Source organism: Camponotus vicinus, unplaced genomic scaffold, assembly GCF_025532165.1.
Source record: "Camponotus vicinus isolate PSW18456_S1 unplaced genomic scaffold, iyCamVici1.0 SCAF_1, whole genome shotgun sequence".
Classification (NCBI taxonomy): domain Eukaryota; kingdom Metazoa; phylum Arthropoda; class Insecta; order Hymenoptera; family Formicidae; genus Camponotus; species Camponotus vicinus.
The window spans coordinates 8,335,966-8,355,121 of record NW_028141945.1 but is presented as its reverse complement, the minus strand read 5'-3'; the positions used below and the strand labels follow the sequence as shown (position 1 = coordinate 8,355,121).

The following is a 19,156-nucleotide window of genomic DNA, read 5'->3' as shown; positions in this document are numbered from 1 at the left end:
TACAAACTTTTTTTGAGAATTTTTGTGTTAATTTTTTCTTGTCGAAAATTTTATACAAACTCGCTATCTTTTTCGGAATTCAAAATTTTTATTAAACATTTCAGTATAACGTCTTAAGTTAAGTTTTAAGATTGCAAATAATGTTGATGTTCAAATTAAAAAATAAAACATTTAAAAAGTACTATGATATGTTAAAAGTGCTATAATATATATATGTATGTATTACTCTCTAATTTAGGCCCAATCAGTTGGTCCCAATAATCGAACGGTTTGCCGCAATACCGCCGCCTACATCGCTAAAAGCACGGAAAAATCTCGCCGAGCGGGGCGTAGTAATTTGCAAGAAAGTGGTAACCAACAACAAGAAACGCAGAATTCTTTCACCAATAGCAGACGTTCTATTCCGGAAATTGCCACAGAATCCATTTGCCAAGAAGGTAGTGAGATAAGCATGGGTAGAGGCAGGGGTAGCGGTCGTGGCAGTCACGAATTCACACCGGGCATGAAAAAAATGCGTCGTACTCCAGGCACATCTCACATGCATTCCTCCCGGGAAAGAAGCATTACACCTCCAGAACAGGATTTCTCTGATGCAGAATGTCCTATTAGTTCTCCCGTTCTCAGGTGAGGAACTAGAAGCAAATACGAAAAAAGAATTCCAAAAAAAAACAAAAGAAAAAAGTTGTTTAAGAAATATTAATTTTTTGGGAAGAACAAGAAGTAATTAAAATATAAATGAGTAATATTGTTTCCTTTTATTTAAGTCTATTATGGATTACAGACTTATGAAATAAAAAATTTCTACAAGAAAATTAATCTTTTTAAATTGATAAAGATATATTCTCTTTAAATTTTTAATGAATAAAACAATTTTGATATTTATTGCATTTATTAATATATTTAATTATATCTTATAGGTCTTACAGTCAGGTGACAAAAAAAACAAATCTGGACAAGTGCAATTCAATGGCGCCATTGGACATTTGAGTAGAGAAATTAAACCTCAGAGAAATACTTCAGATTCTCTTTAACTTCAGATATTTAAAAATTTGAGATTTTAAAGATTTTTGAAAAAAAAAGAAAGTCCTAATGTTATAAAAAACACAACATTGAAGGAAATTGAAAAAAATTTGAGGGAATGTAAAAAGGAAAAAAAAAGAAATCTCATAGTTAAAAAGGATCAAAAGATATCTCTGACGGAAACTGTGCTTGATCTTTAAGAGAAGAATATGTTTATGGTAAAAGTTAAAAACAATTTTTGTATCAATTATTCTATTTATAGGTGCCTTAAATTCTGCAAAAAAATTCGAAAAAACTTGATTAAGAGTTCAACAAAAGATTAATTATATGTTTTATTTCTTATTTCATTTAATTCATATTTATTGTGCCATTGAGTTTCCATACAAAGTAAATATATTTTGCTATAAAATAACATGTAAACTTTTTAGTTAGTACACACTAAAAATACTTTGTAAATATAAAAATAAATTACAAAATGATAATTATTATATTTCGTGTTATATAAGTAAAACAATTAATAACTTACATAATTAATATTAATATATTTACTGGCTACGTTGATATATGCCTAACTAGGATTGAAAATATTAATAAAAGAAAACAAAATTTTTTTAAATGGCTTAATGAAGTTTCCGTTAATTTATATAACATTTTATATTGAATGACTTAATGCTCCTGGTTCCTCATTGAGAAAGAAAAAAAAATTTATATTATTTTTCGCTTTTGATATCATAATTTAATATAATCATAGTGAAAAAATAGGAGCTTTATATATAAATGAGAAATTTAAATACAATACCTGTGTGTTTTAATAAAATGCATTTTTATTTCATTTGTTAGAAATTTTACGGAAATATAATTATGTGCGAGTCGAAAGTATTAAAACATCATAATAAAATAATGGAAACTAGAAAAGAAAATATAAGAATATATAACAAATATCACAGAAATCCAAATACTTCAAAAGAAATACTCGAAAATATAAGATGACGGCTTGAAATATATTCAAAATTTGAAGAATAAGATATCTGAAGATTACATAGTGCTAATCAAAGACTTTTATTTGGGGATTTAGAATATATCTGCAAGATTATTCGGTACTCCGGTAACTTCCCAGATAGTAGCTGCTAGTCTTCGGGAATGTTCCAGAACACAAGTTGATGTGGTTAATCCTAAATGTACGCAATACAGTTCGTAGATCCGAACCTTGCTCGGTGAAAGTTTAGGAAAGCACGTCTCGGTTAGTTTTCTACACAGAAAAAGAATTATTTAAATTTTTGAGATATTATCATTACTCATTACTATATTAATTTATAGCTTTATCACTATGTTTATATTTTGGGGGGAAAAACTTCTTTTATTAATATAATAAAAAATTAATTTTTGTTATATGTAACATTATTTTAAATATTATATACTCTTAAATATTCTTTCTATACATTAATACTAAATATAAAAAAAACTTGATTATACTGATTTATTAATAGAACAATCTGTTTCTGTTTCTTATTGTTATTATATTTCCTAATATATATGTATTTTAAAAGTAAAAAATTTAAAATTTGTATACATTTATGACAATTATTCTGTTAGCACAAATTGCATTAAAACAATATTTTTTTAATGTCAAATTTGAGCAATTATATTAAGTTTAAATAGAAAATAAAATAATTAAATAATTAAATAGAAAATAAAATAATGCTATGGCAAAAGAAAAATTCAAAAGAGAATGTAACTATAAATATAACCTGTAATAATCTCCACAAAGTATACCCGGTATCGGAAAATTTTTCATCACATAATTGAGATAGACTTTACATTTTGGCGGTGAACAGCCCTGAAAAAGTATTAAAAAATTATATACTTATATATGGATAGATAGAACTTTTCACATACAGAATTGTCCTCAAACCACAGAAAATAGGAATAATTGAATGTAGTATCTTTCCACATAATTGATAAATGACCCTCTTGTAAATGCATTCTGCTTTGCTCGACCATATTCCAAATCTAAAAAGAAAAAATGTCCATATATAAACATTTTTCCTTTGTATTTATAGGATTTCTGTATAAGTCTTATTTGGTATATAATCTAAGCTCGTGTAAAAATCCTGTATTTATATTATTTTCTGTTTTTCTCATTCTTTAGCAAACGATTAGATTGAGACTGATGATAATAAATATTAATTTTTTTAAATATATATGTTAAATCAAATATCTCTGTAATCAATGTAATCTAATCTGTTTTGAACGATAACTAAATTTCAAATTTCAAATTAATTTAATTTCATATTAATATATTGATAATTTCCAGGTATTTTATATTTTGTGTATAAGCAGTTGATTGATAGAACTCACTTTTTTCATCGTGAGAGCGAGCGTCTCTGTACTCGTGAAATCTAACGTAGGTGCAACGAGTCTATGGGTCGTCCTGTCGATGTAGATAAAGTGTACCAAACCCGGAAATTCTTCAAGATACTTGTTGATAGTTAGGGAAGTTCTTGAAAAATGGGTAGCATTAAGGAGATATACTAAATAAAAAATATATATATTTTCGAATCTTTGTATATGTAATATGATTTTTATATTAAACATTTCCCAAATAACTTCGTAAAAAACAAAATATCTATAATTGAAAAATTCTAATATTTTTTTGTCACTTTTCCTAAGAAGCAAGGAGAGAATTCTATTTTTATAATTTGATTTTGATTAAATGTAGAATGTTCAAAAATAAAACAGATTAAAAACATATATATTTTATATACATTATTACTTTAAAGTAATGTTGTATGTATTTTCTTATTATTTTTGTTTTCAAACATCAAAAGAAACTTATAAATTTCATAAATTCTATGAATGAAAATTTTTTATGTTAACATAAATAATTTTTAACTTTATAAATAACAATTCAATAAATAAACTTTTCTATAAACATTTCTTAGATAAAAGAAACACAAATTATAATCATGTTATTGAAATTTTTTAGAAAAGGATATGATCCTAGTGTGAAGTTCTTCAGAGCTTTAACTTTCAGAAAATCGCTGAAATCATTCAGTTTCTGTCTCACGAGTCTACCAACCGTCGTTAGCACATCGATTCCTTGCTTCAGAAAATTTCTATCAAAACAAGTCAAACGTAATAATTCTTTCAGAGTTTCCAGGAAGCCGGAAGTATTAGCCTCGATTTGCAAAACCACTTCCAGATCTCTAGAGCGCAATAGATCGCTATACTTTTTTCGAACAAAGTCCCACTTGGTTTGCAATCTTTTCTGACACATATCGACATCATTACCGACATTAGAACGATTTTTTTTAATTCCTTCCAGCATCTTTTTTATTGCTATATCAAGGTTCTCAAAAGCAGGCTTTAATTCATCGAGATCTCGTTGAAACTGCAGATTGTTTATCAGATTTAAATAATGGAAACTATCGCATAATCCTGAAGAAATCGAAAGATTTGTGGCTTCGACGATTGTTATTAGATTGATGGAGTCTGATAATTCAAAGATGTGAACTGCGTTGGCTGTGTAGTTATACTGGCAGCCAAGAAGGAGTAATTGACTATAAAGATCATCGTCAGTCAAGGATGAAAGACCTTCGTTCACGGAAGACTCTCTGGAACCTCCTACAATAAATAAAAAATAACTATAATCTATCTATATTAAATTTCTTATTCTCATTTCGAGTTTTCTATTATATTAAACATTATATTAAACATTAATATGTTAATGAAAAAATGTATATGAATGTAATAATATAAATGAAAAAATATATTTATTAGTCAAAAACAAGTTATGTATTGCAAGAACCTACGAAAAAGATCTGTAATATCTTCTGAAGTAGGAGTAGCCAGTTTAGCTCCAAAGTTTAATTTCGTTTCATCGCTTTTGGAAGCACTGCTCTCTGGTAATAGGATATCATTGTCATCATCATTGCCCACATTATCATCATTACTTTCCAATCGAGCATGCTTTCGTTTATTATTTATAACCCAACACAATAGTATCATCAATAAAATATCCGAAGCGTATAAATCATGAGCATTCTTGCTGGAGTATAGTGACAAAAATTTAGAATCCACTAAAAGTAGCATATGCAGATTGCTAAATTCGGGCTGTGAATTTTTTAGCTTGTCACAGGCATCATGCAGCACCTTGAGAACTGAGGAAGCTACCTCTGTATTCACAGACAACTGTTCCACCGCTTCCGTCAGTATACTCTGTTCGCAATTTCTTAAATTAGACCATGCGTCCATCAAAGAAGATACCAGGCACACTTTCTGCCAATTGGTCTTCAATCTGCAAAGAAAAAAATGATTAGCTGCATTAATTAATTAAATGCAAAAATTGCTATTATCATGATGTAATCATTATTATATTCTCTATTCTATTAATCATAATAACCATTTATAATCTGGTTATAATAATGTGAGCTAAGCATGAGTACTTTCAATTTCAAATATAATTTATTTGCTAAATTTAGTCTTGTTAATAGAAAATAGAAAAATGAAAAGCTACTGTCATTGTAATATCTTAATACATTTGCTACTAAATATGATAAATAAGTATAACTCTTACAATCTCTTATATTTCTTTACATTTATACTTATGTTATTTTATTATATACTACCAACTACAATCTATTAACTACATACTAACATTGCAATATCTGGACCACACACATGCCGTACAATGGATACACATACTCCCAGAGTACGTTTCATGAGTTCTACCTCTTTCATGGCAATATATATGAAGGTGTAGCCTATATATTCATCGAATACCATGTTGGTTCCTTCTTGAAATTTCATGGAAGTATAGGAGTTTCCAAATTGTGAAGCCATTACATGCTGAGAGGTAACAATGGGTGAAAACAGCTGCATTATAATGTTGGGACTTGGTATAGAATTTTCCAAATCTTTAGTATCCTATAAAAAGTATTAACGATTACTTATTAATAAATTATAATCAGCAATTTATCTGCTATGTTTGAGTCCTTTTTTCACATCTAAATATTGCAATAACTTTTTAATAATTGTTCTGTTCTTTTTCAGGAACATCTAGAGTAGAATTCTACTAGTAGATTCATCTAGTAGAATTTGTATATAAGTATTTTTTTCAGAATCGACATTTTTATTGTTATCAAAACCTTACCTTGTCATCGAGCAATCCTTGTATTGTTGCCAGTTTCAAAATGTGATTAGCGAATTTTTTATTGCATTTTGCAAACAACACATCATTCAGATGATCGAATATTAATATAGCTCTCATTTCGTTTATAGTTTCACATCTATTCTTGTTTATAATTTAATTTATAATTGTCATTTAAATCTTTACCACGTAAACATAGCCACTATTTTCATTGAGTATCCTGTTCTTATTGATTAACGCAGACAGTATCGTTTATTGCTTATTGTTTATTTCACAAATCAGCAGGAGAGACAAGAGAATTACTTCTCGAAAAATCAGGTTACAAATATCACTAGATCTGCAGCAGTAAAGTCCATAGTAAAAATCATGGGGAAATTTCCGTAGTAGCATACTGATCGCACTGGACAAGGAAAGACAATCGCTTTATCTATATCTTGAATCGCATACATGATGCACCGTCTGAAGGATTCTTGATATCGAAAAGGGAATTTTTCTAGAAATCTTAAAGGGAAAGAATCCCTTCTCAAAATATAAACAAGGGAAATTATAAAAAAATGTCAAGAGCACATATATACAATTAAAATTTTATTTATTATTTGCTTATATATATATCGCAAGTAAAACTATGATCTAAAAAGGAATACAATATTATTAAGATTTCAATATCTTCTTATAGTAAAATAGTAATTATAATGAATGACAAATGTTTTGTATGTTATATCTTTGTGCAAATAATGTGTTTTAGCTTATCTATTGTTATTCTATTATTATTCAAATAAAAATCCCTAATCAAATTAATATTATATACTCAGAATTATAAAAAAATGTTATCAGAATTATACAAATATTTCTTATTTAGTACAAATACTTATTAAATAAATTTAATACGAAAGAAAAAAATTTTTGTTTCATTCAAATATCCATATAATAAAATCTTTTATATATTGCAATCCTGAATCAACTTTAAAAAATAATACAAAGATAAAACATATTTTTATATTTTTATATACATATAAATTTATTTTTCCTATAATATAAAAATAAAAATGAGAATTAAAAACAAAATTTTATAATATGGATATTCGATTGTAATAATAATACTAAGATTAGTTTTATATCTAATGCAGCTATCTAATACATCTATTTGGGTACATTTGCCATCTTATTAACTAAAATTTAAACATAACATGTATTGTTTCCTCAGTTTTACGTAATTATACTATATTCTTTTCAAAGTATTACTATTATATATGGCATCAATTAGCATGAATTCAATTTCTATAAAATCCTCCATCGACATTGGGAAATCCTGTAGAATTTTATTAGAATATATTTAGAATATTTGTAATTTTGTGTTTTACTTATTATTGTCATTATATATATCACATTTATTATATATATTACTTATTATTTTGTTATATAAGAATATTATATATATATATATATATATATATATATATATATATATATATATATATATATACACTAAATTTCACAAATAAGAAAACCTTTCGAAAAGACTTTTAAATTCTACATATTATCAATCTTCAATAAATCATATAAATTAATTTGCTATCAATATTTTCCCCAGTAGAGTACACAATATTAAATTAGAAAAATATAGTATATCCATTACATTAGACATGCAAATAAAATCAAGAATTATCAATTAAATCATAGATTTTATTGTTGATATTATCTTGTCATGTACTACAAAAATTCAAAAGAGAAAAATTTATTTCTATTTGAAATTTTAAAAAATATTAAGAAATTAAAATAGCTTCAAAATATCAAGAAAATTCATTGAAAATTTTTGTTTTTATGCTTTAAACTTCTGCAAAATCTTTTTCTGAGAAAGTTTCTCATTATTAAAAAATCGGAGATATCCAAAATAATTCTTAAAATAATTTTTTTTTCTTCATTTCTTCAAGTTAAAAGCTTCATATGTTTGTTAAGATAAAAAAATTAATTCATCTTTTCTATCATACAATTCTCTTGTATCTTTTTTCGTGTTTATAAAAAATATAAAATATAAAAAGTTAACAAAAAGATAAAAATTTAATTCTCTCTTTTTAATTTGTGCAATGTTAATGCTTCTATAAAAGTTAGTATCAGTAATCAGATCAATTTGGATATGAAACAAACTAAATCTAATGATAACAAATTAAAGATAGAAAGAAACGAAAATAAAATGAAGTGTAAAATTCAATCATAAAATTTAAGAAAAATGTCATCAAAGAAAAATTTGATTCTCAGTTAATGACATGCAAACTTACTGAGAGGATTTGATCGCCACCTAATCATATTCGGTGGAAATGGCGGAAGAAACGGTCTTGGCGCGATAGGCCACATCATGGGCGGTGTTTGTATTCTGTACATTGGCATCGGTCCAGGAAAACGCTGGAGCAAATATTTTATATAAGTTTTGTGATCTAAATACTCACTGAAATTGTTCAATGTTCATGTTTCAAATAATCAATTATTTGTTTAACTCTGTAAGTCTTCAAAGTCTTCTTATTAAGCAATTCAAACGAAGGCATTTTAATCAATTGTGTTATGTTAATTTCCTCAACATTAATTATACTTACCATGCAGGTATCATAAAAATTATATGAAGAAGAATAGCTTGTGGCTAATTCTGCATGCGATACTCGATCATACGGTTTATGTGATCGATTTCTTCTAGATGAAAATTTATCTTCATTGAAGTCTTGCTCTTCTTTTGTAGCTCTATTTGAAGACGAATTACTTCTGCTTCTAAAATACAAAAAAAAAGTATTTTTTATGTGCATTATATCCGACAAAAATATATTTTAGAATTACAAAAATACATTTTAGACATTTTATTTACAAAAATATATTTTAGAATTATATTTAAGTCATAATTCCATTATATTATAAAAAACATTTGCTCAAAACAGTAGAATAGTATAATGCGATAGTTTTCTAATTAGACAACTTTCTAATTATATAAATTTTTAAACTAGATTAATAATTATATAGAATAGTCTATAAACTCTTCAGAACATATACTTATTAGAATTTTTCTTTTTACTAAGATTTCTAAATTTTTTATTTTAGTCATTTATTTTTTTATATTTTCCCAATTCATTTCTGTATATTAATAACAGAGATTTGTTACCTGCGAAAACGCGTTCTATCTCTAGCAGTAGATGCTATGTCACTATTACAACGTGATGAACTTCTAGTTCTTCTTTCATTCCTACTTCTATCTTCTTCATTCTTTCTTGTCGACCTATTTTGCTTTCTAGAACATGAATCTTGCATTTTATTTCACATAGTATATTTTTCATTCAATAAACTATTTTGAATTAATTCCTTAAAATAATGATCTTATTAGTTGACAATTTATTAACTCGTCTTTTATTGATAAATTAATTATAACTGACCTTTCGCTTTTATACTCGTCATCTGTTTGATCATCTTGACGTGAACTCGATCTGTGCAATCTGGAATTACTATATTAATTTTTATTAACAGCATAAAATGTTACCACTACTAAACCATTATTGTTTGTAAATATGTGTACGTTTTTCTTTTTTATATATTAGGAGAGATATTATATATAATTTCTATCTTAGTATTGAAAGAGTTTTTTTCAATTTAATGTTTCATGTTTTATTAATTTTTTGTACATAAGAAAACTAAAAGATTTTGCAGACATTTATTTATTATAAAATTCTTAAGATATTTTTCTACTATTAGATTTGTTTTCTTTATATTTGCTTTCTTTATAAAATATATATTTAAAAAATACTAATTTTAATTTTTTAATAAAATAAAGGTTTAGCAGTGGCTATTGATTCAGTGATGAATCACATATTATTTAAATCGAGATCATAAATGATTATTGCACAAGAGTTACTATATATTTCTTTGTCGATATTATAAAATTGTAAAATTGATAAATTCCTTCTCTTTTAAAATTATAACAATGCTAGCATATGTTTAATTAAGTAACTCTTGAATAATATTTAATTCAAACAACTTTATATCCATAACATATCCATATATAATTGAAAATAAAAGATTAAATAATTACAAGATTTATGATAAAAATGCTTCATTTCACATATATATTTATATAAATGTAATATACACATATAGTTATTTGTCAAAAACAAACTTAACAAAAGTTTCTGAAAAGTCTAGTCTATATCTAGATACTAATAATGAACAGATTCATATTCAATAAATGAAATAAAGAAAAATTTATTTCATTTCTGAAATGTAGATTGTATTTATTGTTAGTTTATAAACCAACTTTATATCCATAATATAGCCATATATTTAATACATATATTCATGTATAATTACTCTTGATTATGGCTATCAAAAACGATTCAGAAATAATTTCAATTATATAATGTGTGCATATATAATATACTTATAATTATTTACATTAATAATAAGTGAGAGAGAGTATTGGTATATATTGCTTTTTGAATTGCTGTAAAATATTTCATTTATTTAGACTTTGATATTTCATTATGTTTAACATAAATTCTGAATATATTCCATATTAAATGTAAAATCTAATTTTTAGTCCTAGAACAATATTCTTCATTAAATCCATTAAATTTAATAATATTGAAATATTTTTTATGAATAAAAATTTAATACTGAAAAACAAATATTCGAGAATACCTATGTACTTTAATATGAAGAAATTTATTTTATAAACCAATAAAACTTGCATGATCTGAAATAGTCTTCTTTTTCAAAAGATGCCAAAATTATTATAATTCTTTAATTTTGATCCTAATTTCACTCTTTTTATTCACATTATTATCTATCAGATATATTTTCTTTTCTTCCTCTAACAGTTAATAAAATTTAAATTTAAATTTATTTAATATTGAGCTATTATCCGATATTTGTATATCTTTCTCCTTTTCTTCCTCTCTCTTTCTTTCTAATATCTACTATTGGACATATGTATATGAAATTATGTATTTCTTACCCATTATGCAGAGCTCATCTGTTATACGAAGTTTACCTGTTATATGAAGCTTATTTGTCCTTATTTGTCCTTTGCGTTTTAAGCTGCTTATATGACCTTTTTTGTATATTTTACCACGCTATTATATCACGTCATATTATTTTTATCACCGTCTTTTTTGAACCAACCGTTCAAGACATAAAAAGGATCTGAAACTAGATCGAAACGTACGTTTGTCAATATTTTTCATTCGAATTATTGTTTGGACAGATTATGTGCCTCTTTCCATTTGATTAATTAATATATAATGCTACTGTCTTAATTTTGTTATGCGATTTTGCTTTACGTTCTAATACCTCACGTCACGGTTTTCAACCTTCTTTTTTAATTCTTATTTATCCTGTTAAAAAAAATCTTTACTGTTCATCACTGAATAATTCCCATTGCATTGCTAAATATTTCACTGCAAATTTAATTCAAAATAATTATCATATTAAGTTTAGAAAAAAGAAGTTATTTGAATAAAGATTGTATGATTTCTATCATTTAAGTCACTGAGATTTAATTCATATATTATTAATGTATAAATGATGCTTTCAATGAGAGAGAAAATGACAATGTATGAATATATGTATATTAAGATTATATATATATATATATATATATATATATATATATATATATATACCCCCATCAAAGTTATAATTAATTATATTCAGAAATTAATATCTGAAGGGGGAATGGGATATGAAAGGGGATAATCATCACTAATTAAAAATATGCAGATATATGCAGAAAGAAAAAATGTAATAAAGATTAAATAGACAAAAATAAAAAGAAACTACAAAATATAAACTATACAAAAAAGTAGATAAAGTAAAAAAAATAAAAATCTATGCTAATTATTACACTAAATATATCATCAATTATTCAATATATATATGAGCAAGATACCAATTACTGAAGGTTTTACTTTGAAAATCCAAATCCAAGTTTCTTCTTTCTATCTTCTTACACTGTAACATTTGATTAAAAAATGTCATTCGAACATATATTTTATAACATATATTTTAGAGTTTTCCTTAGATATTTAGATAATATTCTCGGTTATATAATTCTTAATTTTCTTAACAATGATCAAACTGTCTGGGTGTCTTGCATAATTGAATTAATATACAGGGTAGGCCATTTTAATCTACGCACTGAAATATCTCAAAATCCATAAGTTTAAGACAAAAATGTTTCAGACAAAAGTATGGTTTCGAGGGGGACATAAGATGGTGCCATTAGTTTGACCTCGAAGAGTCACCTGAAGATCATGTGAAGGTCACCTCCAACTTTTTAAATGGGATACCGTATATGCTTTTGCATATTCTTGTAGCTCATCTCGAGAGCTTTCCAAAACACTATAACTAAGTTAGTTTTCATTAAGTACTTTCCAAGTTATGAGGCTTGAAATCATGTCTTAAATTTACATAAACCATAAAATATCTAATAAAATATTCATTTTTCGATTATCTTACCTTAATACTTTTATGTACAAAATAATGAGAGGAATCAATTGGTATAAAGAAAAAACATAGTTGTTTTTAAGAAAAAATATGTAATTTGCAATTAACAATTCCATATTTTTTCTTAAAAACAGCTATGTTTTTTCTTTACACCAATTGATTCCTCTCATTATTTTATACATAAAAGTATTAATGTAAAATAATCGAAAAATGAATATTTTACTAGATATTTTATGGTTTATGTAAAATTAAGAAATGATTTCAAACCTCATAACTCGGAAAGTACTTAATGAAAACTAACTTAATTATAGTGTTTTGGAAAGCCCTCGACATAAGCTACAAAAATATGCAATAAAAAATATAGTGTTCCATTTAAGAAATTGAAGGTGACCTTCATGTGACCTTCAAATGACTCTTTAAGGTCAAACCAATGATACCCTCTTATGGCCCCCTCGAAACCATACATCTTTTGTCTGAAACACTTTCTAGTAAAACTCTTCCTTATCGAGATATTCGACCGTGTCCAGACTTTTTTAACACCCAGTATATGTTAAGTATATATACAAGCAATGAAATATATATAAGCAATACTCTATATATATATATACAGGGTGTATTTTAAAAAGTACCCATTAAGTACATAGTATTGTTCCTGAGCAAAAGTCGATGCTGATCGACGCGATTTTACTCCATAATTACTGCTTTATGAAGCATTATAGAAAAAAAATGATTCAGAACTTTTCAACTCGACTTTTGATCAAGACTTAATAGGTGCTTTTTACGTTACACTCGGTACATCTATACCTCCATCAAAGTTATAATTAATTATATTTAGAAGTTAATATCTATGAAGGAGGATATATCATCACTAAAAATATGAGATATATGCAGATGAAAGAATGTAATAAAGATTAAATAGACAAAAATAAAAAGAAACTACAAAATATAAACTATATAACACAAAAAAGTATATAAAGTAAAAAAAGTAAAAATCTATGCTAATTGCTACACTAGATAACATCAATTATTCAATATATATATGAGTAAGATGCCAATTACTGAAGATTTTCTTTTGAAAATCCAAATCCAAGTTTCTTCTTTCTGTCTTCTTATGCTGTAACATCTGGTTAAAAATGTCATTAGAACATATATTTTATAACATATATTTTAGAGTCTTCCTCAGATATTTAGATATTGTAATATTCTCGTTATATAATTCTTAATTTTCTTAACAATGATTAAACTGTCTTGGTGTCTTGCATAATCGAATTAATATATATACAAATAGATTATAGACTGAGTCCAGATTTAGATTAACTAAACATTTAAGTAAATACTTGTAACAATAAATGGACATTTTCTATAGAAATTAATATATTAATTTGATAATTTGTTCCATACTATTTGATAATTAATTTGATTGTTTGTTCAATGTCTTTTTCATTTTAATCCATCTCTATTTTATCTTTATTTAATAATTAATTTGATTATTTGTTTAATGTTTTTTCCACTTTAATAGTAATTAAATATATGTATATATAAGTAATACTTTCTCAATATTTATATATCTGTATTTCTTAGCTTGTGATTATACTCTTAACACTATGTAATGTTATATAAATTCAAGAACAAACTCAAAATCTTTGAATTTTACTGTTAACAGATTTGTATAAACTTTTAAATTACATTAAATAAATAATACATATACATATATGTTAAGTATATATACAAGCAATTAAATATATATATAAGCAATATTCAATATATATATATATATATATATATACCCAGATAGTCAAATGCAATGAGGTTGCTATCATGTTGCCAATAATTGTTAAAGCAACTAATTTTAACAAACTAGAGACAAGGTGAGACAGCATTATGTCTGTTACATTGAACTCACACGAATTCATGTGCTAATAACAAAAAATTGATTGCAATGTGTCAGCATATTGCTGACATGTTGTAGACAATGTAATATACCAATATTGCAGACCATTTGCTTCGTTAATTGTTTGCATGTAGAAGCAGACATATACCTGTATTCATAACGCATTCTATTTCAATGTCAGCAAGTATACTGCAAATATATAATAATACATGCAATGCATTTGTTTGCTGAATATGTCATATCAAGCTTGGCTATCTGGGTATATATATATATATATATATATATATATACACATGGTGTAATTTAAAAAGGACCCATTAAGTATAATGTTATTCCTGAGCAAAAGTCGATGCTGATTGATGCGATTTTACTCCATAATTACTACCTCATGAAGCATTATAGAAAAAAAAATGGTTCAGAACTTTTCAACTCGACTTTTGAAACAACACCTGGTTTTTATATATGTATGTATGTAGGTATACATATATACATACATATATATATATATATATATATATATATATATATATATATATGTATATACATATACACATATATGTATGTATAAGCAATACTCAATATGTATATCCATATAAAAATATAACATATATTAGATTGATGATCAAAATTAATGTTAAAAAACGAAAAAACTCATCAATCTAATATATATAAGCAATACTCAATATAAGTTTAATTGTTTATAGCTATATATCGCTACTGTTGATATAATGAGTTTAAGAACTCGTAAATAGCTCTTATAATTTTATTATTATTATATTTTATTCTCAATACATACCTATATTGAGGGATTATCTTATATTTGTCGATAGATTTATTCTTCCAGATGTCAATGCTTTCTTCATCTGACAATTTTTTCTCTAGAATAATATTCCAAATATTCTTCTTGATACTTATATATAGTTACTTTATTTAATTTATATTCTATTGTAATCTAAATATATATAAATATATATATATATATATATATGTGTGTGTGTGTGTGTGTGTGTGTAAAACATATATTTAAAGATGTATGCATATGTACGCATTATTAAATTTATCATTATTTCTTTTTAAAGAAAAATTTTTATGAGCAGAAAAAGTTATAGAGATAAATTTTAATACCTTTTATAAACATAAAATGTATATTATGTTATTCTATAGTGACTTCTATATGTATATTATATTCTTCTATAGCGTTATTCTTTTCCAGTGCTTGCGTGTATGTGTATATGTTACTCTTCCAAGTATGCTACTTTGACATTACAATTACACTAAATTAAAAATGAATTTGACTAATTATTGCTTATTTTTATGAAAATATAAATAATAATGCAAGTACCTAATTTGTTGTCTCGCAAGGTTTGCATTTCATCTTGCGCTGTTTTTATTTTCTCAAAGATGGGGCCAATGCTTTCATCTATAATTTATTATTTTTTCAATCAGTTAACTCTTTATATATATCATGCATTTGTTAAATTTTGTTATTTTTTCACTATATATGTTTTTCAATTACATAATACTATATAATTAGTCATGCAATATGTTGTAATACTTTGAGGTTATAAATATTATAACAAGATAGCATAATACTGTACATTCTCTTCTTTGAAGAACTATGTCATCCGGATTACAAATATCTCGTTCAATTTTATCTGTTGATATGTTTTTATTCCTTGTTTTATGAGTTTCTTCACAATAAATTTTTACTTTGATTTTCTTTAGCTCTTTTTCTTCAATAACTGTACTTCTTTGGTCTTTAGATGATGATATTTTCAATCTAAGAGTATTTCAAAAATATTACATGAATTTTATTTTCCAAGATATTTTTCATGAATAAATTAAGTGTCCATATCACAGTTAGTTATATTTTGTTCTTAATATTACTATATTTTATATAAAAATTTTCATAACATATACTATTTATTTTCATAATTATAACTATTTATATTTATAAATTATAAGAAATTTATATATTTTTTTATAGCGATTATTATATAAAATTTAATGTTTTGTGTCATCAATATTTAATTTATAATTAAATAATTTTCTATATTACTCTTCAGGATATTTGTAATCAGTTCTTCTTTGTGGATTGTTTCTTTCATTTTGTTGTAATCTTTGCTTGTGAGCAATTTCTTGAGCCCGATTCCTTTCAAAATTTTCAATCAGCTTTAATTTTCGTGCCTCATGCTCTTTTAGAGCTTTTTGCTCTTTGTGCCATTGTTCCCTTCTTTCCATTCGTCTTTCTTCTTCATCTTTTTGTTTTTCTTCCAATGATGATTTTAACATTTTTTTATTAGAATACATTGTTATCACTGTAAAAAGAAAATTTTATGATTATATGGCAATATATTTCTGTGCAGAAAATAAATTGAATTGATTAATAGAGCTTTTTATTTTTTTATAGATACATTAATGAACTTTTTTTCTGCAATTGTCTTTCTTTTAAAATAAAAATAAGTAACTTTTTTTAATATTATTTGGTTCTTTGCATATGCGTATGTGTGTGTGTGTGTGTATGATGTACATATGTATAAGAGTAAAATAATAACAAATAAAATTTGTAAACATATAATTAAAAAATATACACAAAAAAATATACTAAATATATCTAAAAAAATATTTATTTTACTTCAATAATCTCTTTTCTTGCATAATAAATATCTTTTGTAAAAATAAAATACTGTATATGCTAATATAAATGCTATGTTAAATAGAAGACGTTTACGAAAAAAAAAACGAACGGAAATGATGCAAGTCACGTGGATCCACATGGCTCACAGTAACACACGAGAATATAATTGCTTTTTTTCTCTTTTAATTCTTATATTAACTCTATTAATTCTTCCTTATTTAAGATTTTTGTTCAAATTATTCAATTTTATATTTATTTGAGCGTTGCATCAAATTGAATGTTACTATTTCGCACCGTATATTCTATTTCACAATACTATACAGGTTTTGTCGAAAATAAATTATATAAATTATTTTATGCTTTCTTTTATCATTTTTTAAATATATTTTTCAATTCTACTTGAATTGATTTGAACCAATGCTAACATAAAAAATGCTTTAAAACCATTTAAAACCTAAACATACTCACGCGAGTGCTTTTTTACACGTTGCTACTTTCTCTCTACTTTCTTCTTCTCTATTGAAGTGTCCTTTTCTTCAGAATGCAACGTACCAAGTTCTCCTCCACTTTATAATGCAATCACAACCGCATGCAACGAATCATTTCCCGCTTTTCTGGGAAAGCAGGAGATGGATTGGTTGCTATTTGAGTCATGTGTTTATTCCCTAAGCATTCCTACTCGTGATACACAAGAGATTGACCAATCACAGTCAAGTATAAAGAGAATACTCGACTGTGATTGGTCAATTTCTTAAGGTTTTAGGACTTAAATTACTATTGCAGGGGGCCTATTACGGTTTTTGAAACGAAGTGAAAATAACAAAAGTGAGGAAATTTACTAGAGTATCTACAATTTCATTTGTCGAAATCTAGTAAATCTGTTCACTTTTGTCATTTTCACCTCGCTTCAAGAACCGTAAAGCGTCGTCTACAATGGCCGTAGCATAAGGTTATAAGGCCGTAGTCGTAAGAAATTGACCAATCCCAGTTGAAGTTCAGGAGAATAATCAACTGTGATTGGTCAATTTCTTACGACTACGGCCTTACAACCTTATGCTACGGCCATTGTAGACGACGCTTAATAGGCACCCAGATCGGGACTTAATAGCGAGCCACGTTACCTCCACTTTGCCTATCTATATACAGACCGTTTTCTCTCGTTGGAGAGCAGTCAAAGGCCGGTATTCATAGTCCGGTCTTATATTTAAGATCGTCTTTAGTTCATCTTCAGATAATCCATAGCCAATAAAATGATACATACAATATCTAAAGATGAACTTAAGACGATCTTAAATATAAGAACGGACTATGAATACCGGCCAAAGTGAGGGTGCTGTCACATGGCAGTCAGAATTTCGGAAAACGGAATCTCAGAAAAGTACTAGAATACTAGTACTAGGATCAACCAATCAGAATTATTTGGAGAAATTTTAACTTAACGTTTAATGAAAATTAACCGGGATTGAATTTTTATCTTTATAAGAAGAATTTTATTGTTAATAAATAATTGTTCGGTAAGTATTTATTAATATACATATAAATATTTAATCAAAATATTTTATCACATAAAATGGTTATCATATTGTCAAGAATAAAAGTTGCGTGTTTGTCGGTCCGGTTTTTTTGTGGCTGGGCTCTCCATGGACTAATATTTCGGAGCATTTCGGAAATTAGTAAAAATAGAAAAATTTATTTTGATAGTTTTCCGACAAAAAAAATAATTAATACAATAGAAAAATATATAAAAAAGTGACATTTGTATGTATTGTTTATTATAACAGAAAATAATAAAGAAATTTTCTAAATTGAAAAACAATTTGAGGTTAGAATAGCATTCCGTTTTCCGTAAAAATCACTCCATGGGGAGCGAGGCTATCGAAAAACCGACATTCAAACTTTACTAGATAATTCTGATTGGTTGATCACCACTCTAGTACTTTTCCGAGATTCCGTTTTCCGAAATTCCGACTGCCATGTGACAGCA

The 19,156-nt window shown here is 25.9% G+C and overlaps 3 protein-coding genes across 6 annotated transcripts in view; 1 reads left to right on the top strand and 2 right to left on the bottom strand.

The window, feature by feature from the left end:
- The window catches only part of LOC145972056 (BRISC complex subunit FAM175B), a 31,984-nt gene extending 30,479 nt beyond the window's left edge, over window positions 1-1,505 (top strand). The window contains exons 7-8 of the mRNA XM_083100276.1: window positions 239-624; window positions 918-1,505. Coding sequence (XP_082956402.1) covers window positions 239-624; window positions 918-987 — 456 coding nt within the window. The 3' untranslated portion in view covers window positions 988-1,505. The remainder of the gene's footprint in view (window positions 1-238; window positions 625-917) is intronic.
- A 497-nt stretch (window positions 1,506-2,002) lies between these two features.
- Hps1 (Hermansky-Pudlak syndrome 1 protein) lies at window positions 2,003-6,506 on the bottom strand. Of its 3 annotated transcripts, none has more exons than XM_083100189.1 (8): window positions 6,173-6,500; window positions 5,678-5,946; window positions 4,833-5,317; window positions 4,017-4,644; window positions 3,379-3,499; window positions 2,917-3,030; window positions 2,769-2,857; window positions 2,003-2,269 (listed from the first exon to the last, which is right to left on the bottom strand). In XM_083100189.1, the coding sequence occupies exons 1-8, from the start codon at window positions 6,287-6,289 to the stop codon at window positions 2,092-2,094; spliced, it is 2,001 nt and encodes a 666-aa protein (XP_082956315.1). In that variant the 5' UTR covers window positions 6,290-6,500; the 3' UTR covers window positions 2,003-2,091. The 3 variants fall into 3 exon arrangements, with proteins under 3 accessions (XP_082956315.1, XP_082956310.1, XP_082956321.1); XM_083100184.1 differs by having other exon boundaries at window positions 3,379-3,518; window positions 4,018-4,644; XM_083100195.1 differs by having other exon boundaries at window positions 2,131-2,269; window positions 2,933-3,030; window positions 3,379-3,518; window positions 4,018-4,644; window positions 6,173-6,506.
- A 235-nt stretch (window positions 6,507-6,741) lies between these two features.
- On the bottom strand, window positions 6,742-17,795 carry LOC145972064 (uncharacterized). 2 transcript variants are annotated; one of them, XM_083100288.1, is made up of 10 exons: window positions 17,641-17,795; window positions 16,594-16,852; window positions 16,133-16,314; window positions 15,877-15,954; window positions 15,331-15,412; window positions 9,580-9,648; window positions 9,312-9,437; window positions 8,758-8,926; window positions 8,446-8,569; window positions 6,742-7,478 (listed from the first exon to the last, which is right to left on the bottom strand). In XM_083100288.1, the coding sequence occupies exons 2-10, from the start codon at window positions 16,842-16,844 to the stop codon at window positions 7,441-7,443; spliced, it is 1,119 nt and encodes a 372-aa protein (XP_082956414.1). In that variant the 5' UTR covers window positions 16,845-16,852; window positions 17,641-17,795; the 3' UTR covers window positions 6,742-7,440. The 2 variants fall into 2 exon arrangements, with proteins under 2 accessions (XP_082956414.1, XP_082956424.1); XM_083100298.1 differs by having other exon boundaries at window positions 9,580-9,639.
- Between the last annotated feature and the right edge of the window lie 1,361 nt (window positions 17,796-19,156).

Coding starts and splice junctions, on each gene's coding strand:
- Hps1 (XM_083100184.1), bottom strand. CDS start 6,289: ATGAGAGCTATATTAATATTCGATCATCTGAATGATGTGTTGTTTGCA. Junction 4,645..4,832: donor AGATATTACAGATCTTTTTC/GTAGGTTCTTGC, acceptor TATTTATTGTAG/GAGGTTCCAGAGAGTCTTCC. Junction 3,519..4,017: donor GAAGAACTTCACACTAGGAT/CATATCCTTTTC, acceptor ATTTTTCAAGAA/CTTCCCTAACTATCAACAAG.
- LOC145972064 (XM_083100288.1), bottom strand. CDS start 16,844: ATGTATTCTAATAAAAAAATGTTAAAATCATCATTGGAAGAAAAACAA. Junction 15,413..15,876: donor CTTGCGAGACAACAAATTAG/GTACTTGCATTA, acceptor ATATTATTCTAG/AGAAAAAATTGTCAGATGAA. Junction 7,479..8,445: donor GTGGCGATCAAATCCTCTCA/GTAAGTTTGCAT, acceptor AAAATTCTACAG/GATTTCCCAATGTCGATGGA.